General features: G+C 37.8%; 1 protein-coding gene across 1 annotated transcript in view; it reads right to left on the bottom strand.

Annotated features, from left to right (window-relative positions):
• Positions 1-1,295: 1,295 nt before the first annotated feature.
• Positions 1,296-16,339, bottom strand: part of NAMPT (nicotinamide phosphoribosyltransferase) — a 28,105-nt gene continuing 13,061 nt past the window's right edge. The window contains exons 4-11 of the mRNA XM_064142513.1: positions 13,945-14,073; positions 13,314-13,472; positions 12,832-12,968; positions 11,126-11,351; positions 10,900-11,019; positions 5,509-5,649; positions 5,219-5,353; positions 1,296-4,229 (exon numbers count right to left, since the gene is read on the bottom strand). Of these exons, the coding sequence (XP_063998583.1) occupies positions 4,116-4,229; positions 5,219-5,353; positions 5,509-5,649; positions 10,900-11,019; positions 11,126-11,351; positions 12,832-12,968; positions 13,314-13,472; positions 13,945-14,073 (1,161 nt within the window). The 3' untranslated portion in view covers positions 1,296-4,115. The remainder of the gene's footprint in view (positions 4,230-5,218; positions 5,354-5,508; positions 5,650-10,899; positions 11,020-11,125; positions 11,352-12,831; positions 12,969-13,313; positions 13,473-13,944; positions 14,074-16,339) is intronic.

Here is a 16,339-nt window from a genome sequence, read left to right as displayed (position 1 = left end):
TGAAAGATTCTGGGGAGGCCTTATTACTATTTTTCAGTACTTAAAGGGAGCTTATAAATATAGCAACAAATGTTTTAAGAGGGCTTACAGTGATAGGACAATGGGTAGTGGTTTTAGACTAGATGTAAGGAAGACATTTTATAGAATGAGGGTAGTGAGGCACTGACACAGGTTGCCTGGAGAGGTAGAAGGCCCATCCTTGCAAACATGCTAGGTCAGGCTGGATGGGGCTCCAAGTAACCAGATCTAGTGCACAATCTCCCTACTCACTGCAGGGGAGGTTGCACTGATTGACTTTTAAATGCCTCACTAACCTAAAGCATTCTGTGATTCTGTGAACTGAATGACATAGGAAGAGATTATTTGTGGGTTGCATGCCTTCTGCACTATCTGTGGGGAATGCCTCTGCAGTCCCTTGCATGATGACTCCGGAGCCTACCACCATACAGTCACTCTTCATAGTCACTTTTACCTTGCACAGACTGATTACAGGGAGAGAAAAGCTGGAGTGGTGTACCTGGAAATTTTTAGCAACATGGAAATGAAGAAAAGGCCTGCATACCACTTAGGTTGTGCATGTTGTCTGTAGAGATAGTGTAACAGAAACTTGAATTTAAAGTGATAAATGGCTATCATTGTAGGCTACAAGGAACAACCTTTTACAGTACAGTATGACCTGAAGGGACCACCAACAAATGCCAATTAACAATCCTTATTATAGGTGCCTTATGAACTCATACTATCAGTGTCTGTGTTCATAAGGTACCCTCTACAGTTTAGTTACATTTGAGTTAAAAGCATAACTTTAGATTATAAAAATCCTGTCCAAAGTGACATGAAAGACATTCCCTGTTGAAGAACTGGCATTTACTTTTTTACTGAACTGAAAGCTGCAACATCTGTGGTTAATTTGCTTTTAAACAAGAATTTTTAGTGGGTTTTTTTAGGTAAAATTTAAATAATGAATGTTGATTTGGGAAAGGGTTTTGTCAAAGATAAATATAGGATAATTTCTTCAATACAATTCAATTATGAGTGCTTCAAAACAGACAAGATGCTGTAGATATGCTCATGCCCCCAGAAAAACAAAAAAGGAGAATACCAAACAAAAAATCTTCTCTTCTCTAGAACTGTGCTGACTTAATTACAGACTGTATGCAAGTCAACTGAAAGGAATCCTACAGGACTATAATGACAGCATATGTATATATTCCAGTGTGTTTGGCAACAAAGAACACAGGAATCAAATCTGATGCTCAACATGAGAGCTTTAAGACACAGTCAAATGGCTATCATTTTCACTGCCAGAACTAAGCTTTATTTCCATGTGTATTACATACTGGAATTTGATGCCAAGTACATGATGATTACTTTAACAGAGGATTTAAGTGAGGAATATTTACTCTTTGCTTAATAGATAAAAAGGAATGTAAAAACCTATAGGGAAAAAAAACTGTTTAAGTTTTGATTTTGACAAACCAAACTTTAAGTACTCTTCTGTTCTCTCCTCAGATCTTTCAAAGTACCCAAAAAAGCATCTTTTCATAATCATGCAGTTGAAGAAAAGAAAAAGGCTTATAAAATCCATTTCTGATGCTAAATACAGTTACAAATAAGAGTATTAAACATAAAACTCTCAATTCCTAGTTTTAAATACAAATATTGTGTTACTATTATGAAACGGGGATAATAAAAATATATCAATGGCTACAAACCTAGTAATTTAAAGCAAACTTCAACATGCTGTTTGCATTCATATGGAAGAACTAGGTTGTGGTAAGGTTCAAGCACTGCAGTAATTTGTCGACCCCTTGATGCCCAGAATGTCAAACCTCCAAATAGAGCGATATGTATGCAAGTCTGAATAGCACCAGGTGTTTCCTTTTATTTCCCCCCTTTGTTTTAAAGATATTACCATTTAATAAAATGTGGCTTGAGACATGCAATGTGACACTTTTCTGACAGGGACATGCACAAGTAGACAATTCACCTAAAGTCTTCAACTAATAAGCTCAAAGTTTTAGACAATACTGAACAAATAGCGAACGTATTTCACGGTACACAAGAAAACAGTGCTTCCACAGTATATCCTTAGATCTCCAGTACAAAAATATCAGTTATGGGTAGTCAATACTTATCAAAATTTTTATTGGTAGAGAATGAAAGCAGCATTTACTTTGTTTTTTTTTTTCCAAACAATACATCATAAAACTCCCTACTACACACGTGGAGGAGTGAAATAAGCTGACCTGCTACTGATCCTAGGTCCAGATTTTAAATACTTCCTGGCCAAATACAAACAGTATCATTAATAGCAAAGGGAAGGCAGTTCCTCAGTGTGAAAGGTCAGCATTTAGTCTTACTAAAGCACTATTTTTGAAACAATACATCAATTAAATGTATAATTACAATACACTACAAGTGGAAAACAAGTTTTTATTAACAAGAACTATTGATACTGGGCATAAATGTCTTAACCACAAACCCTGGAATTACTATGGGTGCTCTGATATGGCCCTTTTTTGGCAAGAGAATATAAACAATGAAGTATGGCTTTTTGAATTCTTCCTTTCAAAGCACATTTTATAACATTTGGTAGGCTTAAATTATTTCAGAGGACCTTGAACATTTTTCTGGAGCATTATTTACTAATTAGAAGCATTAGTTAATTACATCAGTACATTAAGCCATTGGTTGACAGTTGATCACTAGCATAACACAGGAGTCATTTGCTTTTACTGTTTTTTTTTAAGTAAGGGAGGTACTTTTCTGGTGAGAGCCATCCTACAGTACTACCAAACGTTTCAGAGGTTGCTACATAGCTTCTCAACTAAAATCCTCAGTTTTGTTTTCCAGCAGATATTCACGTCAAGCATAAGCAGAGAGCAAATACAATCGAGTCCAGACAGTTCAAAGGTATCTTTCAAACAGTGTTTTAACAGTTACTCCCTGCAAAATAAAAGCCCCTCCTCACTCCAATGAGACAGGGCGAGGGGGGGAAACAGGTCTGCCATTCGTGTAGGAGTTTGGCTAGCATAAAGTTTTATTAAAGTTGTTAACAAAAATAGTTAAACATTTTTACAATTTGACATCCAGTCTGACAAAAGGCAAATCAATGAAAAAAATACAAAAAAGTAAAAAAGTGCACTACCCAGTCCAGTATTCTGCTTTAAAGTCATGTCACTTACAGTATATGAAAAATAAACCCAGAAGTGTAATTACTTTAAAATACACCGTTTCCATATTTCAGTATTTTACACATATATTCTATTGAGGAAGAGGAGATAGCTTAAAAATTTTACTCTTAAAATAGTGAGGTGCATATGCCAAGCAGGATAGACTTGGCAAGTTATGTTGCAATAGAGAAGCCTTACAAATTTGGCATTTCATTTACATACCTTACCGTGCCAGCAAGGTCTGTAGTACCTAAACCTTCTAGTATGAACAGTAATTTTCTGTAATGCAGCTTTACTAGAACAGACAACTACAAGAAACAGTGAGGTCAGCAACTCTATGGGATCTTTAGGAGATACGAGTCCTGATTTAGCTGGCAAATGGTACAATGTCACAACAAACTTTAAGGCCATGTTTTATTTGCTGATTAATGGACAAAAGGCAATGGATTCCCCCTCCCACCAAATATTTTCTTGAAAGTCTGTGCTCATAAAAATCATGAAAAGTTGGAAAGACTTAATTATTGAAACTTTAAATATATTTTACACAATCTTGTTTGTACAAAAATACAAGTTAAATATAAACATAAAGCAATCATGATAATTTTATGTAAATCCATTTTGTGATATTCTGTTATATATAAAAAAGTTTCTCAGCTCTGTCTCATTTGTGAAAAGATCAATACCAGATTGAATCACTACTGGCAAAGGGCCCTAAAAAGCACGCTTTAGCATTAAATATGTTTTACGATGTAAGTACCATTTCCTGATTTCATCTTCTCTAAAGACTGGCAAAAGATAGGGCACTATGTCCATAAACCAACAAATAATTTGGCTACAATGTCATAAAACACAAACACACAGATCTGTACAAGAAACCCAGTAGCTATGCAGTACGTACTCGTTACACACACACACACATATACCGACATGGAATGAAACTTAGTGAGACGCCGTTTCTATTTCACTGCTCTTCAGTCTGGCATTTTGTCTTACTTCATCAAATGAGTAGGACTTCGTTACCTTTCCATTCTTAAATACTGTATGAAGGAGATCCTGCAAGAAACATCAGTTGCATCATTTGGCAAATGAACAAACGACACACGTTACACAAATAGAGAAGCCAGCACTCAAATTGAGCCCAGCGGGACTGCAGCTTTAGACTGTCAGAACGTAAGAGATGGCAAACTGAAAGCCTGAGACCAGCATAAAGTTTGTCCTTGCCATATAGAAATAGCAGCTTATTTTTGCAGCTTTGAAGAATTAACAGGGAAACAAATTGCTGTTTTAAATCTACATCTTTGAAAACTGGCCATCTACTCCATGCCCATTTGAGCTATTTACAACTCTCAACTGGAAACGGAAACAAATTTGAGTTGCGTCTCTCCCACCTGCAACGCAAGTTCCTAGTCAAACTGTGCAACTTTAAAGAATTAACAGGGAAACAGAATTCCTGGTTTAAATCTACATCTTTGAAAACTGGGCATCTACTCCACGCACATTTGAACTACTTACAACTCTCAATTTGAAACGCAAACAAATTTTAGTTACGTCTCTCCCACCTGCAACTCAAGTTCCTACTCAAACTGTACAACTTCAAAGAATTAACAGGGAAACAGAATTGCTGTTTTAAATCTACATCTTTGAAAACTGGGCATCTACTCCACGCACATTTGAACTATTTACAACTCTCAACTGGAAATGGAAACAAAGTGAGTTACATCTCTCCCACCTGCAGCTCAAGTTCCTAGCCAAATTGTGCAATATCACCCACATGAAACTAATTGGCTGGCATACATTCTGCAACATTAAGACATTCGTTTTGGGGAAAAGCAGCAATGCTGTCTTGCTTTTGAAGACAAAAGAAAAAGCTAGTTGTAAAGCCTGAACATTTAGCTGTTACTGAATTTCACACTGGGTAATAGCACTGCAATTGAACAAAAAGACAGTTAAAAAAATCCTGAAATTAAGATACCACCTGCCTTTTTTTTTCCCCAGTCTATTTTTGCATGAAGAATGACATATTACATACTGTAAATTCATACCTGTCCGTACTCTTCAAGATCTCCCTTGCCTTCTTCAAGCGTCACATACTCTCCAGCAGGGGTTCTATGCAGTGACAGTCGTCCTTTCTTTGACCTTTTGTTTGGATCAGCAACCGGATCCTTGAAGACATTTACCTAAAATTGAGAGAGTATTTTTTTTTTAAGTGAAGTGCTTTGTGGGGCTTGTGTGCCTAATGGAGACAGTAGTAATGTAACAGGAAACATCAAACAAGATTAAGCGGGAAGGCTTCTATTGAACACAGAGAGGTGGAAGGTGTACAAAAGCATACCCCGAGACCGTTGGTTACCACGTAACTACATTTGAAGGAACAGTTTAAGAGATCTCTGGTTAGTTTCTGCAATAAAGCTCCACCAGATCCAAAGGCGATGTTCTCAATACTCCATTTATTCTTCTTCATTCCCTCCACAATCTAATAGGAAAGAGAAAATCATGATAGGGCATACTATTAGGCTACGGTGTTCTGCCATAAAAATATTACACTACTGAAGCAAGGTGCTTTCACAGACAATTAAACCAACTAACATTCAGTTTCCAGGAGATGTATGTAACAATTCTGTCAATACTTGGCATGCTGTTTTCATTTTTATTTGTATCTCCAGCATGGCATAATTATACAATGTTTCTGCCATGAAGCTATTATCATGCTGGCATATATATGTTCCAAACAAGGGTAGAAAAGTAATGCAATGTCCAGACAATCAGAGCTCTAAAGAGAATGAAAGACTTTATGGGAGTATCTCAGAACCTTCTGATCTCTCAAAATTATGAGAAGGCTTCAAAGCATAGCACATACCCTGAAACATCATAGTCATCTTGCTCGTCAACTCAGCAAGTTATTATCTACTTGGGTCAATGACTTCAACAGAGCAGTCCTCAAGAAAATCACTTTGAGTAGAATTAGATCAGCAGTTTTGTAGATGGAAAATGGACATACATAAAGCTGCTCCAAAAAGCTTTTGGAGCTTACCTTCTCAGGCTAGTACAGATCAGTGCAAACTGCACTAATATCAACAGTCAAGTTAAAACTTACTGTATCAATACCTTCCCACCCTCATTCTATGCAGACAAACATGATATCCTCTAGCCTGGAGGAATGGGTGCTACTTTAGTCATGCTCATACATGGCTAAGATTTGTTTCCCTGACCTGTTATGATTATGACAGCCTGAAATGATGGTTATAGACCCAGCAGAAGAGCATCTTAATTCCTATTTCCTAGCCATCTTACTAACAGAAGTGAGTGAGAAAACTTCAGAGTAGGTGAAATCTCATCCATCCAGAAAAAAAAGGAAGGTGATTAGCAGAATGAAAGGAAGTCATCTGTGGGGAACAGCGCAGTTTCAAAAGTGAACATCATCAGAAACCTGGTAACCTTTTGTGGAGCCTCAGCCTTCTGCACCAAAAATAAATGCCAGAGTAACACTGAATAGAACTGTTTCAGGGGCTACTGATGCCAAGCTTTTTTTTTTTTTTTTTAATTAAGACAGCTAAGGCAAAATTGAAAGTTTCATTCATAAGACAAAAAGGAAAAACTTCAGCAAATGAGAGAATTCTAACTTCCGACAGGGGCAAACTGGTAGCTAATGTAAAAAAGAAAAGAGCACGCTAGCATTTTTTGTGGACCCATTTAGCCTCATGCAAACAGTCTGTTCAGATACTCTTAGTCTGAATGCCTGACAGAGGCCAACCAACAGGAGAGGCAGACTGAAGAGCTGTAACCTTTCGAGGTTATACACTGGACACCCGCTACATTTTTAGCAGACTTCCCCAGCAGAGATCTCACGAGTGAGTTTCTAGCATTCCATTGCTACCAGCTTAGCCTCATCCAAGAAGTCAAGCAAAATGAATCTCAGGCCCTACCACCACAACATTCTCTTAAGGGAACCCTTTAGAAGCTTTCTATCTTGAAAAAACAGCTTGCTGATTTTAGCAATAGTCTCATCCTTTCAGACAGTGACCATGTGCAAAAGGAATGCATATTTTCAGGTGATGAAGTTTCTCCTGGAAGCAGTAAAAAGGACTCCTCACAAAAAATAAAGGATTGAAATTAATTAAATTCTCCCTCAAGCACATCAGAAGTAACTGATGACAACAAGGAAGGGCAAGAGGGATTTTGTATACCCTCTCCTTAAGCATAAAGCCAAACAGTACCAAAAGAAATCAAACCTGACTGGGCCTGCATATGGACTCTGATTATCTACACTGCCTTTCAAAAAGGCAAAAACCAGGTAAACTCCATCCAGACTCTGATCAAGTTCTGTTCAGACAATGACCAAGCCTGAAGTTATGTGAACTGTTGGCCATGCCCAAGCCAATGTATTCTGCTCCTTTCTTTATCGAGTTTTCTAGATCAAGTCTGACACTGAACTCATCCAAACAAGTCTGCAATTAGTGTAAACTACCTGGTATAAACAAAGCACATTATGCTTAGGCTTCATGTTGACTGATACATGTAGGGGAACAGATGCTAGTACAAGCAGAGCATAGCTGGGCCATGGAAGATTAACCTTCTTGCCTGAGCGAGAAGAAACGAGAACTCCCTTTCAGATAGTGTTTCTGCTCTCATTTACAGATGGTTTGTTCATCTTGTCCCCCCTTTCCACTTTCAACCAAGGCATTTGCTTACTCAGACTGATCTTTGTTTGGTGAAACGGAAACTGAGACTAAGTTGAAAGGCAGTTCTGACTCTACCAGTGACCCACAGAGGTCCAGATAACAGCTTCCTGAAGTATGGGGAAGAGATAGCAAATAGCAACAGCAATAGGGAAAGAGAAAAGAAGTGATAAAGAAGAAATAAAAAGAAAAGGAAGATCTGAGACAACTGAAGCCTCCCCCAAAGGAAAACAACACAGAGGAATTTTTTGTCTCACACTTTCAGGTTCATACAAGGAAAACAGTTCACGTGTCAAGGTTTTGACCAGCTTCCTCTGACCATTATGAGCATGATTAATACATCAACTGTGACTCCAGATTAGAGGATTTTCTTTGTATAAAAAGACATCTGGAAATTGAATGTTCAAAGAAAATCCTTTGAAAGTGTAGTATATTGTGGAGTTAGCAGATTGGAATGATTTATAAAAGTGAAAATGCTAGGAGAAAGTCAGAAAAAAAATTCCTTACCTGTTCTACCAGCATCCCCTATTAAAACAAAGAATTTTAAAATCCAGTTTATACTCTGAGTTGGTTTTCTATATTGTTGTTTCAGCTAGTTTGGGTAGTTAAGTGAGATAAAATGGTCATTACTCATTCTAGACTTTCCTATTGTACCCATTACCCTTCATCTGATCCATAACACTAAATTGTGTCTAGAATTCGGTGTGGCATAATTAGAACAATCACTTGCATAGGCTATAAGGGGAGGAGGGGGTGGGAGCAGGATGGCCACAACAGTACATTTATATTTGTTCACATAAACTCCCTGCTGAAGAGCATGAATTATACTTCAAGGATGAGCTGCTTTTAAGGTAGGCTTTTTTAAATTAGTTTTTCAGTTTGTTTGTTTTTAAATATCACCCAGTCTTCCAAAAGTCAGCACAGTAACCTTGGTTTTGATGACACAAGAAAATAAAGAGATCCATAAAATTTGAACACAACTAAAACAAGATCATGCAGGTTTTGCTCCAGCATAAACTTGCTACTGCCAAATGAGAGTGTTTCTCTCCATCCTCCCTGACTTTCCCAACAACTTTTTTTTTCCTCTATATTGTTCTGATGAGTACTGGCCTCTTTTTTGGGGATAAATTTAATTAACTAAACCACAAAACTCTGGCTGAGACAGTTTGCTGCTACATATATGGGCTAAATTAGCTTAATTACCAGTGGTTCAATGAGCAAAGCTGACATGAGATACACAGCAAAGCTACAGATTCAGGAAGAGATGAGAAGGCAGCTGCTAAGCAGCATTGAGTTGTGTTGGTTCTGCATGCTTTGTGGAATTGAATCTTAAACTCTACTACCTATTACAAATAGACATTTCCTCCCAGGTAGTCACAGTTTGATGAAGAAAATACAAACAGGCTGATCATCTGAACAAAGAATTGTCTATTATCTGTGTCTTATCCTCTCCTATTAGCACCTGGAATTATTTTCCTGCTCCATTTAGAATTTGGAGAGCAGAGCATTTTTCACTCTGATATAAAGATGTTAAATATTGTTTTTAATACTTTGGTTACAGCTGATGCTACATGAGCATCCTTTGATATTATCCAGTATAACTTATAGAATGTAACCTTCAAGTTTCTTAAGAAAAAGAATAAATAATCCAGTTTCTTTCCTGTTAGGACTCATTAAAATTGACCACAATGTATTTTGCCTAACACAGGCATTTGTTCTGTTAAACACATCTGGAGGACAAGCAGAAGCTTAATTGAAAAATAAAACAAACCACACTCCCAAAACAAAACAGGGAAAAAAATCATGGGGGGGAATCACGGGGAGGGGGAGGAATCACAGGGGGAGGGGGAAAATCACGGTGTGGGGGGGAAATGTCTCTTTCCCTAGTATCTAATTAAAGCCTTTGGTTCCAGTTATGAACTGCTCATGCTTGTGTTCTGTCAAGCACATCAGCACAGTTGCATCTTCCTGAAAAGTCACATGGGACCAAAAACCAAAAACTGCCTTAAAGGCTCTTAGAGGAGGAACAAAACTGTAGTGTATAGCAAGATAAGAGATCTAAGGTTACAATCTCAGTATTAACTTCTTTCAAGGATCTAAGTGACAAATTTGAGTTGTCATTGAGGTTTACCATTGTGTCCACATTAGCTATGCAGGCAGTTTCAGACTACGTTAAGACAAAATGGGAAAAAAAAAGCCTGATGTCTCCTGCTCCTAATTTTGAGGGGCAGCAAAAGTCAGCTTTGTTAAGAAGAATGTAAGGATATGTTAATCTAGAAAGCCAAGGCAAACATCAATAAAACGAAGCAAAAAACAATGTTAAATTTATCCAGGTAATTTCTGGTTTTGAACTTTCATACAGCTAAGGATGAATGATCCAGGACAAACCTGCCAAAGTCCTCCTCGTTTTACATGCCCCTTTTCAACTGTGGTTACTGTAGTTGGTATCTCCATCTTGCCAATAATGGTGAATTTATAACTAGTTTCCAACATGCAGTATCCACTAAACCACCAAATTTTGTCTTGATGAAATTGCAATTTTGACTCAGGTTACAGTCCAACAAATCAATATGTTTGTCTCCCATGCCATTGTTTTTAAAGTCTGCTTCAAAACTACACCTTCAATATTTGAGTGCAAGCACACTTCACATGGTACATAACTAATGAGCCAAACCAGTTTAATTATTACAATAACACCACAACCATGCAGAGTGACTTAGACATCAACAAAAGGATGAAACACTGCCAGATTTTGATGTGAATTAGACTTGACAAGCAGGATGAAAGCAAACAAAAGACGAGACAGTGGGAAGAGAAGGGTTACAACGGGGGGATTAGGAAATGCCTTTTATTTTTTCCATGCATCTTAATTATTTCCTGTGGAGTTCTAGTGAATTTGTTTTATACACTAGGATATCCTGACAGTGTCTGGAATGAAGGGCAGGGTGGGGTCAGCAAGTCTCTGTGACACCATCTGACCAGTCAGAGTCCAGATTACATATCAACATTGCCAGTGACAACCTGACACAACGAACAGGATCTCCTACCTCTTGCAATGTGTTGATATCCACACCATCCCCTTGAATAACTCTGAGGTATGGTGGCAGCAACTTGTAGCCTTTTGAGTTCTCTGTTATGGGAAACTTCTTCCCTAAGATCTCCAAGACCTATTGAAAAGAGAAGGGAGACAGGTTGAAATAAAATAAAAACGTGCCATTCCAAACCAAACAATTGCCCTTCCCAATTCTGTATACAAATGACTTAAAGGATTACCTTTAAAACAGTGTCAAGGGGGTTCCCAGAATCTGGTCGAATAATAAGTGGTGCCTCCGGACTTCGGCCTTCAATTATATGCCTTAGGTCATCCCCCCATATTTTTTCACAAGCATTGTAAATGTCATAGCTGTCACTAACCACAGACACAGGCACTGAAGAAAATTGCATCACTATGTGTTCAAAAGCATCTTTTTCATGATCTTTCCCCCAGGCTGTTATGGTACTGTAAAGTCAATTGGAAAATCCATATTAGAACAGCATTCGTATGTTAAATCACACGTTCTGATTTCCTGCCAGCAACAGTTCAAGGATTACAAGACAGCATAAACTATGTGTTTTTCAGCTGTTGCATGGATAGTAAGTATACTAAGCAAACAGCACTCTAGATTTAACTTTGGCAACTAGGATAAACACTTAACACGTTAAACTTCTTCCACATGTTAATGTGACTGCCTTAAAAGAAAGCAATATTTTTAAGAGAGCTTCTTCTGCACTTCAGACAGTTGGGGAACTACAGATACAGGAACAGAACATCTGCTTTGGCAACTTCAGACTACAAAATGGAAATTAGAGAACTAGCAGCATATGTTGGGAAAAGACGTTTAAAAAGAAAATAAATTGTGTTTCCTTCTAACAGTGTTTTAAAACCATTGTGCTCATTCGTACAAACATTCTTATAGAGGAGCCTCAGGGCATTACCCTTCCTACAAGGGTACAGGCAAGTAAATGAAACAGAGCTGCTGAGAGAGGTCATCAGTTACTGAATCCTAGCCTTAACTACTGTGTGGACAAGGCCCACCTAGATCACAGTAGTGAAGAGACAAAACCAAATTTCTTTCAAAAAAGACAGGCTGGACGCAGGAGTAATCCTGGTGGTTGCCAGAGGCCAGCACTTCTCACAACACAGCCTCACACTGGAGGCTGTGGAGCAGTAAAACATCTCTGGAAAACTGTGAGTCTCTTGCTGAAGACATGTTTTTTTCTGCATTATTTTGGAAAAGATGCTTGCAGTCAGTATTTACTAATACAAACTTAAAATAGGGCAGTTTAAGCTGTCTGCTTCATACCACCACTTCAATATGCTGTGAGAAAATGCTCACTCTCTTCCCTCCATGGGTTTCTTCCATGACAAATAATTTTATAGTTGCTTGGGCCACCAATTTTTGGGTTTACTGTACTATTGTGCTAAGCTAAGAGAAGCCATTTCAGATGAAATTTGTGACTTCTACTGATCAAGCAGAGTTCTAGAATAGCACTACAGCAGTGGTCCATAAGGCTCTATGAAGCAGTAGTACTTTAAAGATGATTACTATCCTATCTGTGTAAGCCTATCCATTATTGAACCTTGCAAAATCAAAGTAAAAATATTCACTACTTAAAAGCAGTAGGTTTTGTACCCTGCAAGAAAAAAAAACCCAAACATCCATTCCCTTATTCTTTGCTCATTTCAGTATGCAGACATTCAAGGGAAATTCAAGGACTTGCACTGCCTCCTGACCTTATACAGGATTTGGATAACAAAATGACAGCTCTGGATCTCAAATCAGTACAGAACTTCAGCCTCAACAGCTAGATCAGTCATGCCTAGTACAGTATGATAAAAGTGAAACAGCTTAATATATTTCTGGGTACAAGTATGGATAGGAAAAAAATAAGTTTTGTTAAGCTATTTGTAAAAAGGGCTTAATAGTCCAATATCTTACCTGTGTTCTGCCGCTGGAACTGAGTATCCTGGAACTGGATCTTTTGTACCATAGTACTTTTTAATTAATGCAATTCCTGCTACAGTGTCAGTTCCTTTGAAGTTCACCAAATGAGCTGAAGCTCCTATTCCTGCCGTCTGAAAAAGACTCAATTTTCAGTTGCCACACCAAATACAGAAGCCTAAATTGTCACTATCTAGCACTAGTTTGTAACAGTAAAACTCTGACTCGGTTCCTGTTTCATCAATGCCCATTCAATGAGTTTACACAGGAAAGTCAGTTTCCATACAGAATAAAACCTCTCCTGGTCTAGCTCTCAGAGTTAAGACTCAGCCACATCTCCACAATCAGTCCAAATACAGTGCACTATGCATTCACCATTTCACTACTGAATGGAGACACAACTGTTAATACAGACATACTATGACCCTTGATAGTTAAAACCAATTACTTTTCTCAAATTATTAGACAAGTAGTACTACCTCTTGTGAAGAAACTCCTCTGTAGCCAAAGTCATGCAGTTTATACTCCAGTCCCTCTAAGCTGCCAGATGTCTCTAGCAAATATTTGGCCAAAATCTTTTTCTGCTCTCTTGAGTTTGTAGCCACTGTGATTGGATACCAGGACTGCACAAGAATAGTCTAAAATAAAATCCATCATGTTAGTAAGTGTATGTTTGCTTGAGACTTAAATATGGGCACTTGACATTTAATCAGGCACAAAAAAGGTCTCCTTATTTTCACCGCCCATTCAGAAAGTACTGATGCCTCCAACAGTTTGCTTTAGGGCTGAAGCAATTAGCTTCTACAGTACCTTTAGAAGTTAGGCCAGGTATGGACCATCTCAGAAGTTAGCACTTCCCAAGCTACTGACACACAATTCCCCCCACCCTCCTTTTGTGGTGGATAAAAGTACTGTTGTGAATTTCCTTAAAGTTAGTACAGTCTCTTGCCAGGTAGGGAGAAAAGATCTGTGTAACAGCACTAAAAAAGAACCCAGGCTTACTTAAAGCAGATGAGGAGAATTGCTGGAGATTCCCCTTACACCAAGTTCTACCTTTAAGTGCATTAGTATTTACCTAGAAAAAAAACATGCTAACTTTCCCAAACTGACCTCAATCCAATTTGTGAGCCAGTAGCACTCTGGATCTGTGTTTTCTACTGTGAAAAGAACATTTCCTCTGGGAATTACAGAACCCTCAGGAACAGCCTTTATTTCTATAGGAAGATGGCCATCGTATTTCTGTGTAAGAAACGGTGATACTGTTAGGCAACACGAAAGATTAGAACCTACCTCTCTTTTATTTGACTGCAGCTTATTGAGTTAGCTTTATTCTTCTTCATTTCTTTCAACCCTAAAAATAAATTGGTTTCTTTGCACATATCAGCCCAAATTTAAAAAAAAAAAAGTTGCATTTATCAAAAAAAAAAAAAAAAAAGGAAAATCCTATAACCTAAGAACCAGTTACTTTAATAAATCAAATAATGGTTATCAACTGTATTCCCTGTGCAAACTGAGTCAGGAAGGAAGGCTTAAATCTTCTACAATAACACTTAAGTTCCACCCATGGAACTAAAAATACTTGTTACTTGATTTTCTTCAGTGCTTTCATATGAAGTAAGCTAAAAAGCAGTTAGCTATTCTCTAGGCCTTCAAAAAAGTCTCAGTTTTCCTTAGTAGGGATGTGTGCTTTGGCAATTTATTGGAGTAGGATCCATTTAGTATCTGTTTTAAGAGGATTTTATCATCTCCATTATCCACTAAACGTTAGATCTGATCTTGAAGTGTCGTTCTTTTGACAAATTTAGTCTTTCATCTCTGAAGGGCTAAGAATGCTGTGAAATACACCTTCTGAAAAAGAGTAAGTTGCAAACAGCACTTATAAAAGAGCAGTTACGACTGTCTGGAAGACCTGTGCAAGCTAAACACTTAACATGTTTTATATATTAACATTTTCAGACAGAAAGCTTCTCATGAAGCTATTCTTTAATGGCATCAAAAGTTGCATCAATTCAGAGAGATTACACAGATTTATAAGTAGCACATCAATATATATTCTTCCATGCCCAAAACACATCAGAATTCTCCTCTACACTATAGTTCAGAAGTTTCTTCAAAATGTAATATGCTGAAGCAAATTGTGTTTATACGGCACATGGAGTTCAGTTGTTAGACTGAGAGAGATCTAGTCTGGATTAACAAGGACAAAGAAGCCTACAAAAGCACTCAAATAATTCATTAGTGAGTCAGTGAAGACTAAAGTAGAGTTAAGCAAAATGAAAACCCAAAACACTGCAACAATCCAGAAACAAAACAGATTTCCGAGTGGCTACAGATGTTGAATTTTGTCCACAGAAAAAAGGCAGTATGACTTACTTCTCTATCACTCACCATCATTTCCCACCAACTTACAGCCTGCTCTCCAGGCAGCCCATTCCTCTCTTCTACCCCTTCAAGCTGTCACTATTAACTCATTCACCTATGACGAGTACAAATTCTTGCACGTACATCTCCGATTCATTTGGCACATCATTCATGCAGCCACTGGTCCCTCCACTTTACCTAACACTATACATTAGGTGACAAGGCCAGAGAGTAAACAGTAGTAGGTACCTGAACATATGCAGGAATTCAGTGAGAAGCCTGCTGTCTGTGTGTGTAAGGACATGCAAAGACCCAAAGGGTACATACACTTGTAGTTTGAGAGATATCAGCATCCAAGATCAAGCAATGGAAGCAACAGTTATACATATATGAATAATTTTACTCAAACAATCTGATAAGGAACACACCATGTATACAGGGCTAGGCAGAAAGGCTTCTTCTGACTACACCAAAAGTTGAATGGGATTAGATAAACCATGTTGAAACTCAGCATGAATAGGCCTGCAGTATTAAAAGTGTATCAAATCAGTCTAGCCAAAGAGAGATCAAGATTATTTTAAATACAGATGAGAACAGTTCACAACGTGTAAGACCTAAAACCAAATATGGATTGAATTCACATCTGTATTTATTTGCAATGGTTGCAAGTGCTCTACAAACTTCTATATAACTGCCTCTTAGGAAACAGTGGTTTTACTTACATTGCTGCCATTTGCAACACTAGGTTGAAATTTTTCTCTTGTACACCTTATGGTCTGCTTGGGTTGCAAGATGACATGCAGATATATTCACAGGCAGATGCCACCATAAAATATATCCAGGGAAAAATAAATGCAAAGAACCAAAACCTGTGTTTTCAAATGCCAAAAAATATCTGTTCACCAGACCCCACAATGGAATTGGCATTCAATTAATCTGCATGGATTAGAACAGCTCTAATGAATGCTCTTAGTCTGGATGCCCTGATTATTCAAGAGGAGAGATGTTTGCAATTATTTGAAGACTGACACCTTTTTTAAACAAGAGGGAAATACGGTAATTGTGTAAAGACTTATCTTGTAAGGATTTGCATGTCACAAGAGTTCAAGCCTTGTATTTCATAATAAAGTTCAACTAAACTATT

The sequence above is a fragment of the Pogoniulus pusillus genome, chromosome 4, assembly GCF_015220805.1.
Source record: "Pogoniulus pusillus isolate bPogPus1 chromosome 4, bPogPus1.pri, whole genome shotgun sequence".
Taxonomy (NCBI): domain Eukaryota; kingdom Metazoa; phylum Chordata; class Aves; order Piciformes; family Lybiidae; genus Pogoniulus; species Pogoniulus pusillus.
This window is presented reverse-complemented; position numbering and strand designations above follow the sequence as displayed.